The 23,204-nt window shown below is 52.1% G+C and overlaps 1 protein-coding gene across 2 annotated transcripts in view; it reads left to right on the top strand.

Annotated features, from left to right (window-relative positions):
- Window positions 1-513: 513 nt before the first annotated feature.
- The window catches only part of RASSF5 (Ras association domain family member 5), a 71,737-nt gene continuing 49,046 nt past the window's right edge, over window positions 514-23,204 (top strand). Inside the window, exon 1 of one of the 2 annotated variants that reach the window (XM_019434066.2) lies at window positions 514-1,042. In XM_019434066.2, coding sequence (XP_019289611.1) covers window positions 583-1,042 — 460 coding nt within the window. In that variant the 5' untranslated portion in view covers window positions 514-582. The remainder of the gene's footprint in view (window positions 1,043-23,204) is intronic. The other variant, XM_019434056.2, reaches the window with a different exon arrangement.

Below are 23,204 nucleotides of genomic sequence, written 5' to 3'. Positions count from 1 at the left end.
CGGACTCGGAGCCGCTGCGGGAGCGCGAGCGCCGACGGGGCATTCCCGACCCACGCGGGGCAGGGTGGCCCCGGGTGGCGGGGGGGTGAGGCGAGGGGAGCCGAGGCGCACGCTCTCCCGTGGGCGGGAAAAGCCGGAGGGTGGCGCGCGGACACCGGCCTCGGGACCTATTCACAGACCCACCCGCAGCTAGTTCCCAAGCCCTTCCTGACCGCCTGCTCCCTCACCGGGGCGTGTTGGGGTGCGGTTATGGGGGGTATCTGGTTTGGGGGGCCGTGATGGGAGAGGGAAGGAGGCAGGGCTGAGGGCAGACGGCCCGCCCAGCAACGCCTCTTAGCTGCCCCAGCGGTCCCGTCCGCTTCCCGAAGACGCGCCTAAGTCCGCGCTCGCTCCCGCGCCCCCAGCCGCTCGGCGGGTCGGCGGATCCCTGGGGCGTCCTTCCTGCCTCGCGCGAGTCTCCCCGCCTCCGCCCCGCCCTGCAGGCTGCGGTCCCTTTAAAGGCGCGCTCGTGTGGGGCCGCCCTTCTCTCGAGGCTGACTCGGGAGCAGCGCCACCGCCGCGAACCGCCGCCGTTGGCCCGGCATGGCCATGGCGTCCCCGGCCATCGGGCAGCGTCCCTACCCGCTGCTCTTGGACCCAGAACCGCCGCGCTACCTGCAGAGTCTGAGCGGCCACGAGCCGCCGCAGCCGCCGCCCCCCGGCCGCTCCTCTCGCCGCTGCGCCCCCGCTCCCCTCTCCACTGCGCGCGGGGCGCACGAGGGGCGCGGCGCCCGGAGGGCTGCCCGGGGGGACCCGGAGCCCCAACCTCGGGCCTCCCGACCCGCTCGCCCTCTCCGGCCTGGTCTGCAGCAGAGGCTGCGGCGGCGGCCTGGGGCGCCCCGGCCCCGCGACGTACGGAGCATCTTCGAGCAGCCGCAGGATCCTCGCGTCCCGGTGGAGCGAGGCGAGGGGCACCGCTTCGCCGAACTGGCGCTGCGGAGCGGCCGGGGCTGGTGTGACCTGTGCGGACGAGAGGTGCTGCGGCAGGCGCTGCGCTGCGCTAGTGAGTGTTGAGGGCATGGCAGGGGAGGGGCGCGCGGGAAGACCGCAGTCCGCGGGCGGGGAACTGCGAGGGGGCTGGGGCAGGAGACAGGGCCATTGACCTTCTCCACTTCGACTAAGGGAGACGCGCCCGGGAGACTCTGCTTCTTAGTCCCCTGCCCGGTATGCTTTAGTGACTGCCTACTGCCCAGGTATGGTGATGCGGTATTTAACAAATAGCTCTGTCCCTGACAGGTACACACTTCGCCCCGCCACACACACACACACACACACACACACACACACACACACACACACACACACAGGTTGCAGATGATGGCCACGCCGGCAAGGTCATTCCGTTGTATCTCACGCACCTTCTTGCTTTTGCTGTAAGTTCTTGACAGAGGGTTGTGAGACCGGTATTGAGATGGCCCTTAGACCCATGCTTATTAGGGTTAATGGGGAAATGGCTGGTTTGTCGCCTGTGGTACAGGCCCATGGTACATGTCCTCCTATGGCACACCTCTCCTTCAGGGAGCATTGCAGGAACAGGGAAGAGACCTGGTTAGGCTTTGGATGGAAATGGACTGTGAGGTTGAAGCGAACCTGAGGTTACCCTGGACCTGTGCCCCCTCTTGCCTTCCACCTCTGGCCCCTCAAACCTTTGGACTCTGCTCTAATGTTTGGCTGTTGTCCTGCCACTGCCTCCCCCTCCCCTCCTCCTCCCCCCTCAACTCTTCGGTTCCTGCCCCAGTCACCAGGCTCTAAAATTCCCCAACTCCCTGCCCAGTACTTTCCTCCTCCGAGCTCTCAGGCCCCTCCAGCCTTCTGAGCCACTCTTCTCAAAGCCTGCCTGTGGATCACTGGACACCCAGTGTTGTAGACTTTCTGAGCAAATTTGCAGTCTTCTTGGCAGGGGCGGGGGGCAGGTGGCGTATTATTTTTCTCTTCCTACAGTTAGGTGTGTGTATTTCTTTAAGGGGTGTCCTCTCCCCACCCCCATATTTGAAGTGGCCATGTTTGGGGGAAGATGTCCATATCCATGGGTCTGTGCGTTTATAGAGATAGTTTAAATATCTGAAGTACAAAGCACAGAACATGGCACAACCCCTAGCAAGCATCTCTGGAAATGAGTTGTGGTTTGCATCTTTTCAGCAAAGGCCCTTCCCCCATGACAGCAGGCCCCTGTCTCCCATCCCGCTGCAGCCCTGGCCAGGCAGCAGCTACTTCTGCATCAGGAAAACCCTCCCTCGCCTCTCTCTGCAGTTCCCAGCAGAGGCTGTATGTGCCTCTTACTGCAGCTGGCTTTAGGGAAGGAAAGCTCATATTCTAAGCCAGGGTCAAGTGGGAGGGAAGGATCGGAGGGGAAAGTCGGTGTTGCTCCCTCCACCACCAGAACTCACAATTTAGGTGCTGATACAAAAGGAAAGAGCAAAATTTATAGAGGGGTGTGTTGTGGGTGGAGGGCTGCTGTCACTTGGTAAATGTCCTTGGCTTTCCAGGAGAACCAAATGCAACTTACCAGTGGATGTGTCGGCAACTTTCGCCCTCTCGAGGGTCCTAGGGTACCTTACCGTGTCCATCAATTCTATAAACGCAGAGAGAGGCAGTATTCTCACTGTCATGGAACCCTGGGAAATCTGCTTTATTGGAATTCTACTTTGTACTAAGACATTTGGGGACTGTATCAACTAGAGGTGTCTGAGCACCAGAGAGGGAGCAGAGCTGGAATCAAGGGACTAATGAGCGGAGTCTCTGTTTGTCATTATTAATATTTAACTGGTTGTGGACCTGTGGCTTGATGGGAACAGTTGAGAAATGTTCTGATGTGCAAATGAGCGCTGGCAGGTGAAGACACAGCTGGCCAAACTCACTGAGCATCTTTCTTACAGTTGAAGATCTAATTCCATGATGGGGTAGGTTTGTTTTATCTTTGTTTTGAAAAGCGAGGTTCAGAAATATGGCTTTACGAAGGTAGTACCATGCAACGATTAAGAGGACAGACTGAAACCAGAAGAACTGAGTTTGAATCTTTACTCTGCCACTTAATCTCTGTGTGATTCTGGGCATCTCTGTGCTCTGCTTCCTTGTTTTAAAAAACAGGGATAATGACATACCTACTTCATTGTGTTAATATGAGAATTAAATGAATTAATATATGTAAAGCGCTTAGCACAGTGCCCTGCAAAAGGCATTATGAACGTTTAATGCAATATGAATGTTATTATTATCCCCTCCCATCCAACAGCTGTAACAATATGTCTGGGCTCATGACACCTCTTAAGATCACCTTTCCAAGCAGTGAGTACAGTTTTCAAACCCTGCCTGGCTGAGCTAAGTGGGGAAGCGAGGGCCATGAGCATCCCAAGAAGTGCGAGTATTAATTCCCTCTAGAAAGGCCCTTTCTGCCCCTGCCGCGGTTGTGGAACATCTTCATCCTCACTGAATGCCAGTGGCTTAGGGAGCATCAAGACACTGGTGCCTTGTCTTTATATCACTTGCCTCCAACAAAGTTCCAGGCACAGAGCAGCCTCAGTAAGTAGCAGTTGATGAAGGTGGTGGCTTGTTTTTACTCTTAAATCTCTCTGCTCTTGGAAGTAAGCAAAAGGGCAGTGGTATGCAAATGACATCTGTCTGGGCAGGAGGCTGGCAATGGGTGTTGGCAAAATGGGCTTTTAATAAGGGAGACTGTAAAAAAAAATTTTAATGTTTATTTTTGAGAGAGAGAGAGAGAGAGGGAGAATGGCAGAGAGAGAGGGAGACACAGAATCTGAAGCAGGCTCCAAGCTCTGAGCTGTCAGCACAGAGCCCGATGTGGGGCTTGAACTCATGGACCTCGAGATCTTGACCTGAGCGAAGTCTGACTCTCAACCGACTGAGCCACCCAGGCGCCCCTGAGGGAGACTTTTAGAAAGCTGTGTGCCTGTCTGTTTAGTGAAAGCCCCTCTAACTTAAGTTTACTCCTACTTCCACATCTAGGTCTATAACTGACTCTGGTTAATGCTGGATTTGCCAGCAGGGAGGCTCAGAGTTAATATTAATTTCCAGGATTAAAGAAATCATGTTTGTTAGATGGAGAAGGAAATCCAGTGGGGATTGGAAGAGAGAGAGAATTTTGTGAATGCATGTGTATGTTTTAGGATGGGGACAGTGGCACTGGTGAGGATCCATTTCCAGCATTCTGGGAGGGCAGTGTCAACAGCAAACAAGCCCAGAAACTCACTGGCTGCCCTTTGGCTTTGGTAACAGGTAATGTCCTTTAGAGGTCATGGACCCTGTCTTCTGTAGAAGGCACGGAGAGTTGACCTTTTACCTTTCATCTAGTTTTGTGGATATGGAAGCCATCCTGGACTATGGAAAGTATGGAAAATGGGGAAACCTAAGACCAGCTCAGCATTCAAGGAGGGATGCTTGGGCGTGATGCTAGTGGGTGTCTAGAGTCTTCCTTGGAGGCAGCATCATTCAGAGCTATGAATTGTTAAGTGATTGGAATTACAGGGTTGAAAGGGGGGCCCTGGGGCTCATTGTCTTACCCCTCTTCTGTGATAGATGTTTAATTATGATGTGAATAGGAAGCATTTGCCATGAGACCTCAGGGGCAGGGGACCTTCTGGGGTGAGGGAGACTAATATCGCACAGGGCTCCTTGTCCAGCCCTTCCAGCTCTGTCTTGTCACTTCATTAGTGGCTGGCCTCAACCCGCCTCTCTGTAAAGACTAGAACCACCCACATGACGGCCCCTGGATCGTGTGGAATCCTCTCTGGCCATGAGTTCTTTGTAGAAGGGGTGACTGGGACGTTGACACTGAGTTTTCCTGTAGCAGACCTAGAAATCTTGGGCACTTGGAAAGTATTTTATTTGTCCAGCACACCCAGCAGCACTGAAGTGTGTGGCTTGAAGTGTTTTCATTGATTTAGGCTCGTGTTTGGCTGTGGAGGTTAGGGAAATGGACGTTGAGTTGTTAAAGAGAGTGGAATCCCCCACCTGTGATTCCTCCCACTGCTGGCTCTAACTGGGCTCTTCTCTTTGGGAAATGGCCCAGTGGGTGTGTGTGTGTGTGTGTGTGTGTGTGTGTGTGTGTGTGTGTGTGTGTGTTTGGGGGCAGAGAACAGACCTGGAATGCTTTGAGGGACGCTTCTGAGATCCCCAAGCTGTATCCTGTTTCCTCTCCTCCCTGCTTCCTGTCTTCTCAAAAGATGAAATTGAAAGGATTAAATGTGAGCTTAATTGTCCCCCCTCTTCATCAGAGCATGAAAATTTCTGATTATGGAGGGAAGGGGGCTTGAATCCCAGGTACAGTCAAAAATGATTAATGCCACTTGTCTGCCAGCCTAATTAGACTTGGTAATGAACGTGTGTGTTCGCCTGCTGATCCTGCGGAGTTATTAGGTGGAAGTGAATTGACATCTCCCCTCAGTGCTGAGGGTTTGGTCCGGGATCCTCTCTCTTCCTCCCAAGTTTATCGGTCACTCAGCCTGTGCCAAGCCTGGCAGGCACACCCTGAGTGACGGAGAAAAGACAGCCCCCAGCTCGGCCCCAAGGGCCCTGCCTGGCTGGTGAAGTGACTCCAGCCACAGGGAGCTGGCTTAGGCCCAGCCCACCTCCGAGCACAGGAAGGATTCTTCACAGACCAGTCGTGATTTTCCCACGAAGAACCCAAAGGGTTTTCATGCTTGCTTCCATATTCATCCCCAGAATGGCTTCCTGAGGTCAGCACACAGGGATTCTGCCACCAAGGTCTTACATAGGCAGGGAGGCGTCGATCGTCTGCCTGGCTAGGGGCGGGACAAGGTTAGAACCTCTCAGGTGGGGTGAACGTGACAGGCCTTGAAGGCCTTGGAGGCCATCCCAGGTCATTTCCCTCCTTTGGCCGTGCCCAGCATTTCTGTGTCGGAAGCAGCATCCTCCCCCCCGCCCCCCAAGGCTCTTCCATGGAGCCCTCTCTGGCCCCCCACACCATTCCTCAGTTTCCCCCTGGAAAGAGCAGGTAGCCACTCTTGCTCAGTCCAGGATACTATTAAGGCTGGTGAGGAAGCTGTAAATACACCTCTGGCCTTATTAGAGGCTCTTCCTGTTCGCATTCCTCAGATGACAAGGTGAATAATCTTGGGCAGGTGAGTATTTGTGGGTGCGCAGAGCACGCAGATGGAATGTCTCCCCACCCCCCACCCCCGGACCGAGCTTCAGTCAGCAGCCAGCCTTCCCTCTCACTTGGAGACCTGTTGTGCCGGTGGCCAAGTGCTGTCCATCCCCCAGGCCACCCACCGCCCCGGCACGGTTCCGGCTCCCTGCTGTCTGGGTCGGGAAGTGCCAGAGGCGCTGGCGCTGGGAAGGCCAGCCCTGACCCGGTAGATGGCTGGGCATGTAGTCACTTGTGGTTTTTTTTCCGAGGGATTTGGCAAGCTTCTGTCCACATGTTCAGGGCAGGATCTCCGGGTTGGGAGGGGAGCTGAGCCAGCTTTTAGACTTTGGGGAAGGAGCAAGGAGGCCAAGGGGATGATGTCAGACAGGGCAGCAGGCTCTCTTCCTTGGGGACACTGGTTTAAGTGGAATAACATTGGTCATGGGGAGCCCCGCCCCAAGGTCAAGACTATCTTGACTCAGACCAGGCGAGGTGATGCTTGGATGTTCTCTGAAGCACTGCACACACCACGCTGAGGAGACAGGGGCAGAGCTTGCTGCACCCCAGAAGCTCTGCATGGTGGCCAAAGTGGCCAACAAGTTCACGTGGGGCGTGTTCTAGCCTGGCTGCGGTTCCTGGCATAGAGAAAGTTCTTGAGAGATGCACCTGTAGAAAAAGCAGTGATGCTGGGTTCTCATTTTGCCCTTTTGGGAGGGGAAGGAAGAGGACCAGCAGGGGTCCCTCCTGGCAAGGTAGCCATGCGTGCAGCCTCCCAGGGGACAGTGTCCTGTCCTGATTGAGGGGTCTGGCAACCCCTGGTTTCTGTAGCACATCCCTGATTTTCTTCAGGATTTTCCTACCCTCACCTACTGCTCTGGCCTCATTAAGGGCATCAGGGAGAAAAGTTCCAGCTCACATTGTACTGAGGGTTTGTAAGAAGGGTGGTGTTGAAAAGTCCAGTCTGTTCATTCCTATGTGTCACTGGGAGGCAGGGAGCAGGGTACGTCACTCACCTGTGACCACAGAGGGGCTGGGTCGTGTTTACTCTGCAGTGGAGGGCCTGCACCCCACCTCTGCTCCCCCTCCTTGTTTCTTGAACAAACATTTTCAGGGCAGGGCAGATCTTACCCAGATATCTGCAGTGGCTATTGGCTAATGCTGCTAGAAAAATGGAAACTTGGCTTACATGGACGTTTAAGAAATCACACCACCGAGCTGTTCCAGTTGGTGGAACATCCAACTTGGGCTCAGGTCACGATCTCACAGTTCGTGAGTTGGAGCCCCGCGTCGGGTTCTCTGCTGTCAGCACAGAGCCTGCTTCGGATCCTCTGTCTCCTTCTCTCTCTGCCCCTCCCCCACTCATGCTCTTTCTCTCTCTCAAAAATAAATGAGCCATTAAAAGAAAAACACTTAAAAAAGAAAAAAGAAATCGCATCTAAAAGTCAGCCCTAAAAGAAGGATGATATTCTTTGCCTTTTTTTTTTAATCCTTTTGTGTTTTTTTTTTCCTTTTGTTGATTTTTTTTTAATTAATTTTTTTTCCAACGTTTTTTATTTATTTTTGGGACAGAGAGAGACAGAGCATGAACGGGGGAAGGGCAGAGAGAGAGGGAGACACAGAATCGGAAACAGGCTCCAGGCTCCGAGCCATCAGCCCAGAGCCTGACGCGGGGCTCGAACTCACGGACCGCGAGATCGTGACCTGCGCACGATCTATCGTGACCTGAGCTGAAGTCGGACGCTCAACCGACTGCGCCACCCAGGCGCCCCATTGATTTTTTTTTTTTTTTAATCTTGCTATGTTTTGTTTTTACTGGATGCTGGCTCTGAGAAAGAATTATCATTGTGTTTGCTATAGATGCAAATTGGTGTCCTATGAGCCTGGTGGGATGGGAATATTTACATGGAATGAGAAGAGTTGAGAATAACAAGAAGTGTGGGGGCAGAGAGAACTTTTATCTCAGAGATTACCTGGCCGAACCTGAAGCCTGTTCTTGTGCCTGGGCTTGTGAGGTGGGCAGGGCTGGTGGGACCATGGCCCCTTCACAGGTGAGAAGGCACAGCCTTCAGGGAGGCAGATGACCTCCGCAAGAGTCAGTAGTGGCAAAATCAGCACCAGAATCCAGCACAGCATTTTGCCTTATGAACTCAGGTCCCTGAACATGTGAGTTAGTTGAGCTTCCTCATCCATCTGCCTCCCTTCTGTCAGTGATGCTGAAATGTCCATAGAAAGAAGTGCAGAGAAAAAAAAGGGGGGTGAGCCAAGGGTGGGTAAGCCACGTGACAGCTGCACAGTCAGCCAGCACCTGGATAACTGAGAGTTGGCTGCACTGAGGCCTGTTTCCAGAGTTTGGTTTCTAAGTAGATCTTCAGCATGTGTAAATCATGAGATCTTTAAACAAAAGGTGAAGTTTTTCTAAGCCCCAAGATAAAAGAAACAAGGGTCTCTCTCTGGCCCTGCCCCACCCCATTGGTGTTTGGAGTATATAGGGGGGTTGGCATGAAAAAGCAGGTAGGAGGTCTCTTCCTGTTCCATGCCTCCTCCTTGCCATGACCCAGGGTCACAGTTCATGACACAGGGCTAACCAGGAACCACAGCGAAGTTAGGCTGAGCCTCAGAAGGGACAGCTAGGATGAAGAAAGTTTGCATAGAGGCTGTGATAGGAACCGAGGTTTGCCTCACAGACCTCTGATTCCATCCCGGGCAGCAATGTGGCCACGTGAGGATGAGCAGATTTGGGGAACCCCCACCTCCTCACTCTCACCCCATCTCTGACTCTCTGTTTGTCCAGATCAGTCTTACATTTGGGTATCATTGCTTATTTTCCTTGCTGACTTGGAGGAAGCTGTTTTTTCCATTCAAATTGAATGGAAGCTGGAGGTTTTGTGGTTTCTGTTGAAACAATTATGTCCTTTCTGCAACTGAGGAAAGGATTTAAAAGAAAACAAAACCCCTCAGAGATGCCTCACTATTCAATGGAACAACAGATTCCAGCTGCAACTTGAGTTTTGAGAGAAAGGATTGAACACACGGTATGTAAATGTCTATTCTGGTGATGTGTATTTTCAAAAGCAATCTGGGGTTACCTCTCTATGAATAGGGCATTTCAAGGTGAGAATATATCGTAGCCCCGGCACTTGAAATAGGGAAGCCTGTCTCTTCAAACTGCGTTGGGCCTGGGCTGGACTCTCTCCTCAGCAGGCAGGTCATCTGGTTGGTGCTTAGATGTTGGCGGGCTACGAGAAGTCATCATACATCCCCCCACCCCTAGATAGTTCTCCTCCTAAAATACCCCTACATTTTTCTTCCTACCCAGTTTTCAAAGGGTCAGGAGTGAAGATTCTAAAGCCTCCCAAGGCCCCTTCTTCAGTGTCTGCCAGTTCTCTCCTGCTGAGAGAGAACTCGCCAGTGGCTTAACCTGTCAAAGAACAGCTCTGCAATGAGGAGAAAGGAGAAGTGAGAGCAGTATATCCTTGCACCCAAAGGGGGCATTCAGGAGGGGTTTTCCCCCTTACCTGTGACTCATACTAGAAGTTCTCTAGCACACATGTTTCCTTCCCTGAGAGCTGGAATGGGAACGCCTCCCCTCACCCCAGCCTGGGCTCACCCGGCCGGAAGTTCCGGACCCCCTTGCTTGGTGGCCCCGAGTGTTGTTTTAGGATCTGGACTCACTTGCCATCCTCTTCTGTGCAGAAGTTGCTGGATAAACTGAGGGGTGGGGGCACAAAAAAAGGCCGGTGGCAGCCCCATCTCCCTGAGGAAGAATGAGGGAGAAAGAACCAATGTCTGGGCCTGAGAAAGGGTGCCATTTTAGGGCATTTCTGTCTTAAATGAATCACTTATAAACAATGTGCTTTTATTGTCAAGCTTACAAACAAGTTTTTATTGTTACTGCACCGAGTACTGAGGTCCTCAATAGTGAGGGGTGATCTAACATGAGGACCTTCTAGCCAGATTTCCTAGGAGGAAGGCAGATGATGGACGGCCTGTTTGAAAGATTTGTTCTACCAACATTTTCTTCTCTAAGTGGGCCCGAGGACATGGCCTTGGGCTAGGATACCACTCAGCATTCTTTGTGACCTGGGGGCAAACTACAGCACAGAGGAGTGGATCCAGGTTGGTGGTTGCATAAGGAATAACAGAGCTCATGCCTGAACCCATGGACGTTGACTTCCTAGACCGAATACCACGTGACCAGAGCACAGAGGTGTGAATGCATCTTCATTTCCGAGCACTCCTGAGTCCTCTGCAGTGTAGGACATGTGTCCCTCCTTCATCTGAAACTGGCCCCCGCTGGTGGTTGGCAAATGAGTTCTGGAATCTCTGGGCAGCCCGGGAGCAGGCACCCCTCTCCAGCGGCTTTCCTGGAAGGCTGTGCTGCCTGTCTTGGCCTTGGTGACAGGGCCTCTGGGAACTTCCCCACTGGGACTTGGTTGCTTCTGGGAGTCAGTGTTGAGGCAATGATGCCCTGTGAGTACTGTTTCAGGGCAAGAAAACATTCGTGTCCTATTTATGATAGGCTCTATTCTTTTCTTCCTTTCTCTTTCTTCCTTCTTTTGCTCAGAGAGCAACAGACCTCTCTGAGACCTCTCTGAGACCTCTCTCTGCTCAGGTATCTGGGCTCAGATAAATGGTCTGACCCTCTGCCTTTTCATGGGCCCAGTCGGCTGAAAGCCTTTGCTCTTCCCCTACCCTGGGCTTAGCATGGGAGGATGTGAATTAGCCCCGTTGTCCCTTAGGAGCCTATATAGCTGGTAAAGCATTATTAATCTGCCATCCCCAAAGAAATCTATTAATGAGCTCCTGGGCCAGGCACATGGTGTGAGATAACTGGTCACTTCTGCTGTCTGTTGAAACTTTGGAGACATTGATTTTCAGGCTCTCAGGCACTCCTGAGGGGTGAAGCTCGAGACAGGCTCTTTCCTGCAGCCTGTTTGGTGGGGGCATTTTTATCTTATCAAGCTAAAAGCCCCAGGAATAGAAAGTTTTCCATTGGGGGAGGTGGAGGGAAAGGACCTTAGCTAGGAAGGAGAAGGCATTGGTCAGGCTGTGCTGGTGCAGGGGCCCGCGTCCCAGGTGCCTGTGACTTCCTCTGGGAAAAGCAGCTGGCTGGGCTGACTGGAGCAAACCCCCGTCACAGGAGGGCCCCGGGATCCTCCCAGAGCAAGTGACTCTCCACTCATCGCTGCATCCCTGCCGGCTGGCCTGGAAAAAAGGCATCGATCTCCTGCAGCGGGATGACTGAGGGCGGGGGTGAGGAGGCGGCCACTGCCTGCTTTGGCGCAGTTATGGCGAGGCTCCAGCGCCTCTTCTGTAGGCTCCCCAAGAGCCGCTCGGGATCGAAGAGGCTCCAGGCCCTGCAGAAGTTCTGCCACGAGGCCCGGCTGGCTCGCGGTAGGTCCAAGGTGCTCCAGCTAGGGGCCCTTGGTGGGGGTGGGGGTGGGGGTGGGGGGGTTCTTGGGTTCCAAGGCCTCAGCCTAGGGGCCTTTTCCACGAGGAAAGAAGGCCAGGAGAGCTCTTGCAGCCTAGAATTTGCCGCTGAGCTCAGCACCACTCCTTGGCCCTCCTGACGCCCCAGGGGCCAAAGCTCAGGCACTGCCACCCTGCCAGCTTTAGGTGGAATGGCAGGTCTGACAGTACACGGGCAGCCCGTTTCATAGGCCCAGGTTGGCTGTGGGTTCTAACAGCTTTTCCTCGGCTGAAAATTAAGGCCAAGAAGTCATCTTAATCTGGGCCCCTGAGCTGTTGGAAGATGGGCACTTGGATGACACCGTTTTAGTCCTGAGGGGCGTGAAACCTTGCCACACTGCAGAGTCAGCCTCCCAAGGACCCAGGGGCGGTGACGTTTCCTAGGCAGGGGTTTCTCATCTGCAGGGTTAGGGGAGGTGCCTGTGGGACCCCAACGTGCAAGCTTTGTGGGGCTAGGGACTACTGGCCAGGACACAGGGGACAGGAGCCCAGCCTCAGGCGATGACTGGGCTCCAGTTTCTTTCCCTGAGCACTAGTTAGTGGGGGAACAGTCCTTCCCTAGGGAAGGATAAGGACATAATATGGAAGATAAGAAGGAGAGACAGTAACAAATTTTCATGGAAACTTAGGTTGTCCTAATTTCTTTCTTTCTCTCTTTCTTTCTCTTTCTCTTTCTTTCTTTCTTTCTTTCTTTCTTTCTTTCTTTCTTTCTTTCTTTCTTTCTTTCTTTCTTTCTTTCTTTCTTTCATGTTTGCTTATTTTTGAAAGAGCACAAATGGGAGGGGGCAGAGAACCCAAAGCAGGCTCTGTGCTTACAGCAGCGAGCCCAATATGGGGCTTGAACTCACGAACCTCGAGATCATGACCTGAGCTGAAGTCGGACACCCAACTGACTGAGCCACCCAGGTGCCCCGTCTACTTCCTTTTTTTCAAAGAAAGAGCGCTGAGGCCAACCAAAGTTGGGGGCCTGGGCACCTGCCTTCAGCTTATGGTTCTTTCTGGTGTGTCATGCTATCTCAGTATCCTACAGCACCCTTCTGCCAAAGAGTCAAAGCACTTATGTCTGTTTGTTTATTTTTAACATGTCGTATTCCCTCCAGATCCCTGTGCAGTGGGAGTGCAAAGGGGATTATGTCATTTCACAGATGTGACGGCTCAGGGAAGTGAGGCTCCTTGTTAGGGACCAGGAATACACAGCCAGGCCTGGGACCCCTTGCCCTAGATTCTACTCATCTTCTGACCATTTGATGGCTGCTTCCCTTTGATGGCTGGATCTTTGGAGCACAAAGCTTTCCTTGGGGCTCCCTGCCCCATTTGTCTCCCCACTGTTCTCATACACATTCAGGAATTGGAGGGACATCCAGTGGGTCACGGTGCTGAGTTTTAGAGATGGAACTAAACTGAACAGCCATCTCTGGGCTGAGATTTTGGAAGCAGAGTTGAAAAGACAACATGGTCTTGACTCTGGAGAATTTGTTTTTTTCCTGATTGATGTTTTACCTCTGGAGAAGTGGGAATTTTAATTCAACTAGACCTAATCCCCATTTGGAGACAAATACTCTTAGCCAGCCTGCATAATTTATCCTCATCAGTGGCTCATGCATACTGCGGCCCTCCACGAGAAGACAGCTGGATGCTGAGTTCCTCAATTTAAACCCTCACTTGCGTCTTCCTGTTCATCCTCCCTCCCGCAAGAATTATTCCACAGATCATTCCCTTGCTCCTTTGCTATTCAGCCCAAGGAGTTATATAGATTTAAGAAAATCAATCAGGCTTGGAGTGGCAGCATTAAGGTCAGAGAAATTGCCGCACTGTGGCTACAATGTGCTCGTTGAACTCGTGTTAGCATTTAGACTTAATGGATGGGAAGAGGGGAGACCGGGCGCTCAGCGATGATGGGAGCGGTAGACAGTGGGCCGCAGATTTCTAGAAGAGCTGACTTGCAGGAATCCGTGAGCAGCCTGCAGTGTGGCCTTTAAGAAAACCAGTGTGGAGCCAAGCTGAATTGAGTCTGGACCTTGGATTCCTGGCAGGGGGGCCTTCCTCGTACAGATGAACCTCTCTGAGCCTTGGTTTTTCCCAGTGTAAGCTGGGCAAAGAATTCTGACCTCAGGTTGGTGTCACATGGGTTAAACATGACATTGGATGTAAACCAGTCGACATGCTGCAGGTCCCTTGTTGGCAGCTGCTCCCAGAAAGACTCTCAGTAACTTCCCGGTGGGTCCTCTGTGCGAGCCCCCCGCTGGGCTGCTCTGCCATCACACCTGGGTCGGGTGTGCTAGCTGCTTGCCTGCACCTCAGTGAAAGAGATGGGGTTTGGAGGTTGCCTGGGCAGAAGTGGAGGAGAGGCACGAAACTCAAACACTCTCTCTGGAAAAATTCCTATCATTGAGTTTACCGCACCACTTAATTAACAAGCAAGGCTAGATTAGCCCACCGGGCCTCATTAGAGCTAAGCAAGCATGTTGCCAAGGAATAAGTCATCTATCATTTTAAAAGGCTTCTCCGGGGTCAGCGGAAACGGCCTGGGTCTTTCCAGGAATCTCTGGTGGTCCTGGCTACAGGGATACAGCTGTAAAGAAGCCTTTGTGTGTCTCCTGCAGAGAGCGCCTCAGACGCAATCTATTTACTTTTCTCCTCACTGCCAAAAGTCTCCTTTCACCCGGGGTCGGTACTTTGCATGCAAGTGACATCAAAGCAGGTGTGGAAAGACCAGTTGGGTGCAGCAGCCTGGTTGTCCCATAAAGGACTGAACCTGTTTGTTCCTGGGCTTCTGTGACCTCCTGGCTCTCTGATCGGGCATACCTCCGAGCATACACCTGCCTGCACATTCATATCTGCGCATCTGTCTAAGCTTCCTCTGCTGCCCTGTAGTCGCAGACACCCAGGCACAACCTCTTGCAGACTTATTTAGTTGTTCTTGTCCTTGGGGTCTGTGGGACACTCAGAAATCTACTCGAGGGGCGCCTGGGTGGCTCGGTCAGTTGAGCGTCCGACTTTGGCTCAGGTCATGATCTTGCAGTTCGTGTGTTCGGGCCCCTCGTCAGACTCTGTGCCAACAGCTCGGAGCCTGGAGCCTGCTTTGGATTCTGTGTCTCCCTCTCTGTCTATCCCACCCCCGCTCATGCTTTCTCTCTCCCTCTCAAAAATAAGTAAACATTAAGAAAAAATTTAAAAATATATGTATACTCGAGGTTAGCAAGAGGTTAGACTGCCCTTTGCCCCTTCTCAGAGATGGTATCTGCTTTAAAAATAATCAAATAGAAGCAAAACAAGAAACAAAAAACCCTCAAGCTCCTCGTTCCATATCCGCCCCTCACTACTAGAGACCACGTCCTTTATCAGCTACCCAGACACCTCCTGTGTCTTCACAGGGGCCCCCAGGGGTGGGTGGAGAGGAACCTGAGCCCCCAGGGGTGGGGAGGACCCCATCTGCTTTGCCTCTCTTACACCCAGAGCAAAGTGACACATGCCTAGAGGAGGCAGAGGCCCCTCCTGAGCAGGCCTGAAGCTGAGAGGGCATCTGGCCGCTCCACACTGGCTTTGGATACTGTGGGCTTGTTACTATTTGTAAAACTCCCTTAAGCCCAACTGCCTACAATGTTTAAAAACATTTTTTCTTAAGGTGCTCTGGCAATAGGATTTATTTTTTTCCATGGTGGTAATCAAAATAGGACATACCTGTATCTATGTGTGTGCGTGTGTATATATGTATCATCTGCTTGTTCCTATTATGGAATATTATGTTCCTATTATGGGTATAACATGCTATCCTTTAGAACAGTGGTTCACTTTAGAAGGCCCTCAAAAAATGCATGTGGGATGAATGCATGCATGTGCACGTGAAAAACTAATAACTAGATTTATGTGGAAAGAAAGGGCCTAACTGTATAAAAAGGTTTAATACTCTGTGTCTCTCTGAGCTCATGTGTCCTGATGGGTGCACATACTCTAATCGCCCCTGTTGAAAAATTGTGCCGTATCTTTACACTTCTATCTGTGTGGCCATACCCTAAATACAACTTGAACTTTTTTGGAGATGGTGTCACAGGATCCAGATGACAAATCTACAGACACTTGCACACGAAGAATGAGATCTGTTGGGCTTTCCCACCCTGGGATCCCACCTGATATCATTTACTTTGACTTTCCCCAGAATGTATTGCTTCTTACTATTATCGACCAAAGCGGGGAGGAGTCTTGGAGATGCTCTGTGATATCCCACTGAGGGCCTGCAGACTCGCCCACTTCTATTTTTTCTTCATCCACATCTCGTCCCCACCACCACTGTCATCAAGAAACTACTGCATGGGGCCACAGTGCTGCAATGCCACTCATAACATAGGGGTGTATCTCTTTAAGGTACTTGAAGCATTATTGGGAAACATAGTGCATATAGAAATATACTACAAAAATGTTTTCAATCATCCAATGGATTCATTAATGGGGCACCTGGGTGGCTCACCCAGCGACCAAGCGACCAACTCTTGGTTTTGGCTCCAGTCGTGATCTCACGGTTCATGGGTTTGAGCCCCACATTGGGCTCTGTGCTGACAGCATGGAGCCTGCTTGACATTCTCTGTCTCCCTCTCCCTCTACCCCTCCCTTGCTCGCGCTCACGCACACTCTCTTTCCCTCTCTTAAAATAAATAAACAAACATTAAAAAAAGATTCATTAAAATACAAACTATTAAAAAATAGTTTCACTGTTGCAAAAAGACTGAATCAACTTAAAAGTAGAATTAACTGTAGACAACTGTGGGAATTATGGCTACGGTAGAGTGTCAATGTTATAGACCTAGGAAATGTAGCTAATATAGTGAAAGCCAGGGGGTGGGGACAGAAGAGAACAGAGGGAGCAGTCTGGCATATAGTTCTAGCAGAGGGTCAGTTAGTACCAGCTAAGGCTGAAGCATGCATTGTTAAAAGTGGCTCAACCCTATTAAGGTTGTGTATAATTTTAAACCTATATACACATATGCACAGGACAGGAAGCATACAAATATACTTCAGGGTGCAGCACCCACAGACTGAAGTGGCACGAAACAGACCACATAGGAAAGGTACACTGGGGTTAGGCCCACGTCTGCGGCCTCACCGGGCACAGGGAGGGAGGGCACCGTCTGACGCTTCCCTCGCTTCCTGCGTCATCTGTCTGAACTTGCGAACTGACCGGCCCTCCCTTGTTCCATCCGCCCCTCCCCGAATACCCCCAGCCCACACCCCCGGCCTGGAAGGCCACAGTACCTTCTTTTTGTTGGTGCTTTTGGCCTTGGGATGTGAAGTTGGAGACAGATGAGTAATGGGCCTGCCCGAGAGGCATGCCCACCCACACTCTCCCACATGGGGCAGGATTGTGCCTCTGCAGGCCAGCCCGGCACCCAGTGTCAGCCAGGCTCTCGGGGGATGAGTCAGGGGAGAAGCTAGGCTCGGGGCATGAACAGCTGATACATGAGGCCCAAGGACCAAGGTCCCAGAAAGACTCTTTGTATCCCCTTTGGTGCCTGAGCAACTGGGCAGGACCTTTTGCCTTTCCCTTCAGTACAAAAGTGTCGCTCAAAAGTGCACATCAACCCCACCCAGCCCTGCCACGCATCTAACCCATCCGGTCACTTTGGGGGAGGGTGGAGACCAAGATCTTGGGGTGGCCTCCCGCCCTCAGTTCAACTGCATCCCAACCTTACCTCCTGAGCACTTTCCCTCCTCAGCATGCCTGACCTGGGGGAGCCTGCTGCCATATAGCCTGCCCACCCCAGCCCTCTATTTCACATGGGAACTGAACATCTGCTCCAGGCTTGAGCGTGTCCAGGCACACCCCTCTTGGCTCTTGCCACAGCGACATCTGCCTCAGTGCACCCAGCTGCCCACCTCACTTGTCCGTGGGAGTGACCCATAATCTCTGACCTGAGACATGGGCCTGGCTTCAGGTCGCTCCTCTCCACTACATCGACCCTTCCTGCTAGCTTCCTGGCTTGCTTTCCGGCACATTCTGTGGGCTGTGTGTGTGTGTGTGTGTGTGTGTGTGTGTGTGTGTGTTGGATTGGGGTTGTACAGTGGAGGGGGGCAGTTGTGTGTATCCAGGCTGGGGGTGGGGAGGGAGTGCTGAGCGCCCTCAGGGGTGGCCTGTCCTCTGAAACAAGGGACTGGAAGTATGTGGTCTCAACAAGCCAGGGGTTCGAGGGACTTCCTGGAAACATACAGATGCAGATGTCCTAAGCTGGCTGCCTGACCCTCGGAGTGGGGAGTTTCCATTCCTTTGCTGCACCCTCGCTCGGAGTGTAGCCAGGAGTATGAAAAAATGTATAGATCATGTTGATCTTGGCAATTGCCACGACCTCCAGACTTAACAAATCACAGTCTCTCTACCTTCCTGCCCTCCAATACACCCCTCTCCCCGCCACCATCATGTCCCTGCTCCTCTGGGCCCATCAAAGGAAGGGCAGGAGGGAGGCTGGAGCAGGTAGGAGGAACTTCTTGGAAAGTTGCCTCTTACCACTGTAATACCTTGGAAGAAGACCCCAAAACGGAGAGGTTTTTTTTGGCTGGCATCACATGCTGAAGCAGGGTACCCAGACTCCGGAATCCCATAGTGTTGAAAATGACAGCTATCGTTTACTGAGCACCTACTATGGTACCAGGCAATACTGGATGCTTTACATATGTTCTCTTTAATGTTGGCAACAAATCTGCTGGTAAGGGAGATACTGCTAGCTCCATTTTGCAGATGAGGAAGTTGAGGCTAAATAAATCCCATATTTTACTGAGGTTAAGCAAATTGTCCAGGCACATCATAGTCAATTGGAAGCAGAGCTTGGGTTCAAACCCTGATCTGAGTAACTCTGGAGGCCAGACTCCGTTCATTCCCTAGCTCCTGATTAAGTGCTCCGTCCCCTGCACCTGTTCGCAAAGACCTCTGTCATACACGGCAAGCAGTGTCCTTAAGGCACCTGTGCTCTAAGGATTTCTGATTTACTGCTGCTGAGTGGATGCACTTTGGTGCCTCTGTGAGGCAGCTGGTGCTGGGAGCCCGGTGTCCATTGTGCTTGCTTTCCTGCCATCGTCATCTGTCCGTATGATGAGGTGGTTGGCTCCGCTGTGGTGTCATGGAGAGCAGAGGTACCGAGGCTGGGCCTCTTTGAGTGGGGGAGGCCGAGAGCCCACTGCTCGTGGAGCTTGACCGTGGCTGATGAACGAGCCTCTCTGGTGACGCTGCCCGGGGATCTCAGCACAAGAACTGCTGTTGCCCAAATAGTTGAGTCTCCCAGCTGTGGCATCCCGGAGATAAAGGGGCTGTGTTTGAACAGCCGGTCCAGGACAGGCAGACAGGATGGGTGGGGTTCAGAGCTCCCAGGCTGAGTGGCTGGGGCTGGAACTGTGAACTGGTACTTCCCAGGACCAGGTGGAGACCTCAGGGAGGGGTGCTGTGGCCATTCCCTGCTGGGGCAGAGGGAAAAAGCACTCCTGCTCAAATCCCTTTGACTGACACTATTTTATGGGTTTGGAGCACACTACTGGGAGTGGCTCCCAGTGCAAGAATGGGGGACGCTTGAAGGGTCCTGAGAAGGTCTGAGAAGGGACCCCCGCCACTGAGGACTGTCCCCACTGACTTGCTCTGGAGGGCCAGGACAACCCTTACTTCTGTTGTTTAAAAACTTATGTTAACACTGTATTTTTCCAATGCACTTTTGTTTGTTTTGTTTTTTCAGATTTCTCTGTAGTGCCTCAGAACAAAATTATTTTAAAACTAAAAGCTACTTGTGTGCTTGCTTTGAAATGACTAGCTGGGGGAAGGTTGGTGAAACTGTAGATCATCCGCCAGGAGCTGAGTGGGGTAAGGAGTCTGCCTGACAAGGCGGTGCCGGGGGTGGGGGTGGGATGTTGGCTGAGGTCCCCCCACCCCCATGCAGTGCTCTGCACCAAGAAGCCCATTGAATCCTCATGGACGCCCTAGGAGCTCATTCCCGTTTTATGCTTGACGAGATTAATGCTCAGAGAAGTGCAGTAACTTATCTAAGGTCATGGAGCTGGCTGAGTGTGACTGAAGGCCAGGCCTACCTCAAAGTCCATTCTCTGGCCATCATACCGCAGTACAGGCCAGGTCCCTGAAGGCGGAAAGGGGGAGGGAGAAAAGTTTGTTCGGAGGCTGACCTTCTCCAAGAAGGCCTGGGGTACCCAGAGAATGGGTGTGGGGCTCCTAGATTCACAGGCTGTCATGCTTTCCCCTTGGGCCTCAGAAGTGGCTGTGGTCATTCAGGGCAAGAAGCTGGTCTTCGCTGACCTGGGAGTGACCCGGAGGGAGGCCTGTGGGCCCGCTGCAAACCAGGCTCTGTACCCTGGGTGCCAGCCTCCGCCCTCACCCCAGGCCTTAGCCTCAGGGGCAGTTAAGTAGAGAGCTCCACATTATCTCAGCGTCTTACGTGCAACTCTGGGGTGAGAGGGCAAAGAGTTCCTTATCAGCCTTGCAGCCTTCCGAACTCAAATAAATTTCAGTTTTAAGCCACTAGTTCAAGGTACTTTATTACAACAACTGGGAAACTAACGAAGTCTGGGTGCTGAGGTTGGGTCCTAGGAACCTTCTCTCCGTCCTGGCTCAGGGGTCCCTCCTTGGAGAAGGACCCCTCTTATGATTTGTCTCCATCATTTCTCCTTACAGTCACGTCCTCTGTTTCCAGAGGCGCCTCTTCCAGGACCTGGAGGCACATTTATTTTCCTCAAACTATCCCTAAGAATGCAGCCAGGGGTTATAGCTGGAAGGGAAGGATGGAGACCGGAAGGGATGATAATTCTCTTTTATAGATGACAGTACTAAGGTCAAGAAATACCAGTTCTTGGGGCGCCTGTGTGGCTCAGTCAGTTAAGCGTCTGCCTCCTGATTTTGGCTCAGGTCATGATCTCACGGCCGTGAGATTAAGCCCCGCACGGGGCTCTGCACAGAGCGTAGAACCTGCTTAAGCTTCTCTCTCTCTCCTTCTGCCCTTCTCCCCTGCTCACTCTCTGTCTCTCTTTCTCTCTCTCTCTCCCTCTCTCTGCCCTTGCCCCGCTCTTGCATGCTCTATCTCAAAAAAATAAAAATGAAATAAAGATGCAAGAAATGCTGTTCTCTCTAAGATACTTCTATTAGAACCGAGGAATGTCGCTCCCTAATCTTTGCTGCCTCTTGTCGGGAGATTCTTGTCCTATCCTCTTTTTGATGTCAGAGCTCCCTGCCTCCTCTTGGCCCTTGTGATGTGGAAATATGAGTCGTCTGGAATCTGATCCATTCTTCAAGGTCCCCAGAGCCTCCCTCACCAAGAAACCTTCCCAACTGCTGTGGCTGGCAGGGGTCTCTGTCCTCTGAACAGGTTTCCTGGATCTGTGCTGTCTTCCTCATTAGTTATCTCTTCACACATGGGTCCTGTCTGCCCAGGTAGCCTGACTCCCCCAGAAGTCTTGTCTCATTCATCGTTACCCTCGGGTGTGGGGAGGTCTGTGCTCAAGACATTAGAGTTGTTACCACAGATGGTGGTTCTGGCTGTTCAGGGAAGCTTGGGCCGTTCCTGGGGGCCTCTGTGGCCCTGTGTTACCCAAGGTCTCTCTCCCTTTCTGTGTCCAGATTGAGCGCCAGTTGAAGGCTGTGGAGGGCAATGAATACCAAGGAGATGGCTTAGCAGTACTCGCGATGAGCTGTCTTGAGGGAAAGATGGCTTGTGGGGGGTTAACCACTGGGTCCCAGTGGAACATGCCTCTGCCTTTGGAATCCCATGGATCTTCCCACTTGGAGCACATCAGGCCCGCAGGCTGCTGGCTGTGGCTGGTGGGGCTTGCTTCCGTGTTTGGAGAAGGGCGTGGGGGCTCTGACTTCATCTCTGCTGGCCGAAAAGACCTGCGCTTAGCATTTCCAGGGGGCCTGGAAGTATCAAGATGTGTTTCAGTGGTTTTGCTACAGTCTGTGATTACACGGTCTGATGGAACAAAGTCATCGGTGCTCAAATGTGCTTTTTATAAAATCCCCAAATATTCACCCTGGAGTCTTCTGTCCCCTAGCTGTATCCAGCTCAGCGTCAGGACTGTAAAAAAAAAATCTTTCTGAGGTTTGGTGCTGTTTTCAGGGTGTGTGTGTGTGTGTGTGTGTGAGAGAGAGAGAGAGAGAGAGAGAGAAACAGGGCAGAGACAGAGCACAGAGAGAGAGAGAGAAACAGAGCAGAGACAGAGCACAGAGAGAGAGAGAGAGAGAGAGAGAGAGAGAGAGAGAAACAGAGCAGAGACAGAGCACAGAGAGAGAGAGAGAGAGAAGGACATGATGCACAGGTGGACATACAAAGCCTGAGTCAATGGTACCAGGAGTTCAAAGAAGAGACTGGAAGACATCCTCCTGCCTTATGATGCTTTCCCATTTGTGAGTTGGTGGCAGCTCTTGTTTGCTGTCGAGTTGGGAGAACTTCTAGTCCTTTCTTCTCTTCCTTGTTTCCACTTCTTGGCAGCCCCGGAGCATTCTTCATCGCTCAGAGGGCTGCCAGAAGCTGTACAGGTGTGTTCCCGGAGCAGAGTCCTGGAACAATGCTTCTCTGTGTGGGCTCTGGCCTCAGTGCTGCCTTATCAAGGCCCCGGCATTTCTGGGCACTGTGGGCAGGGGAGACTTGGCCTGCATATCCCCCTGAGCCCTTCACCCCACTAAGAGTGAGGCCATCCCTGTGTGGGGCAGAGATCTCCTACTGGGGGGCCCAGAAATACATGTGGGCACTTGGAAGTATAGGGTTCATACCTCAGACAATGGCTTCACCATGCTGTCTCCAGGTGAGGGGATGGCTTGTAAGGAGGAGAGTCAGGAAGGCCTGGACAAGGGCAGGGTCTGAAGGAGGGGATATTGGTGGCATTCGGGCATGAGGGGGATAAGCAAGAGAGCTTCTAAATGCTATTCCAGAATGGTGGCTGAGAGCTTGAGACCACTGATTGAGTCAGATGGTCTCAGGGTTCCGGAATCTCTGTGTGTCCCCACATTTCTGAGAATGCTCCCCTGCAGACATTAGTGGCAAAACCTGTGTCAGGTGCTCATCTTTGGGGGTGTAAAGGAAGAGGGCATCTGCGGAGAGTGGAAGTCTCACTCCAAAACCCCCAAAAGAGTGGGAGAAGAACCGACTCACCCCGGGCCCAAGATGGGGGATGCCTGGGTAGCTCAGTATGTTAAGCATCCAATTACACACTTGATATTGGCTCAGGTCATGATCTCATGGGTTCGTGAGTTCAAGCCCCACATTGAGCTCCGTGCTAACAGTGTGGATCCTGCTTGGGATTCTCTCCCTCTCTCTCTCTCTCTCTCTTCTGCCCCTCACACACACTCTTTCTCTCTCTCAAAATAAATACATTAATTAATAAAAAAAAAGAATCCACATGTGCTGGATTTTTGGAGCTTGTTACAAGGAAGGAAAAGAATGTCAGGAGCCTGAGTTCCTGTCAGCCTAGTCCCCAGATTGTCCAAACAGTGTCCCCCAGTCCCCAGATTGTCCCCCAGTCCCCAGATTGTCCAAACAAGTACAGGCTATCGTGTCCCCTACCACAGATCCTGTCCAGATCAGCCCATCCCCACACACCTGGCCTTGCATTCAGGAAGTCA

Source organism: Panthera pardus, unplaced genomic scaffold (genome assembly GCF_024362965.1).
Source record: "Panthera pardus isolate Hobbes unplaced genomic scaffold, ASM2436296v1 HiC_scaffold_21, whole genome shotgun sequence".
Classification (NCBI taxonomy): domain Eukaryota; kingdom Metazoa; phylum Chordata; class Mammalia; order Carnivora; family Felidae; genus Panthera; species Panthera pardus.
Note: the sequence above shows the minus strand (reverse complement) of the source record. Positions and strands in the feature narration are given on the sequence as shown.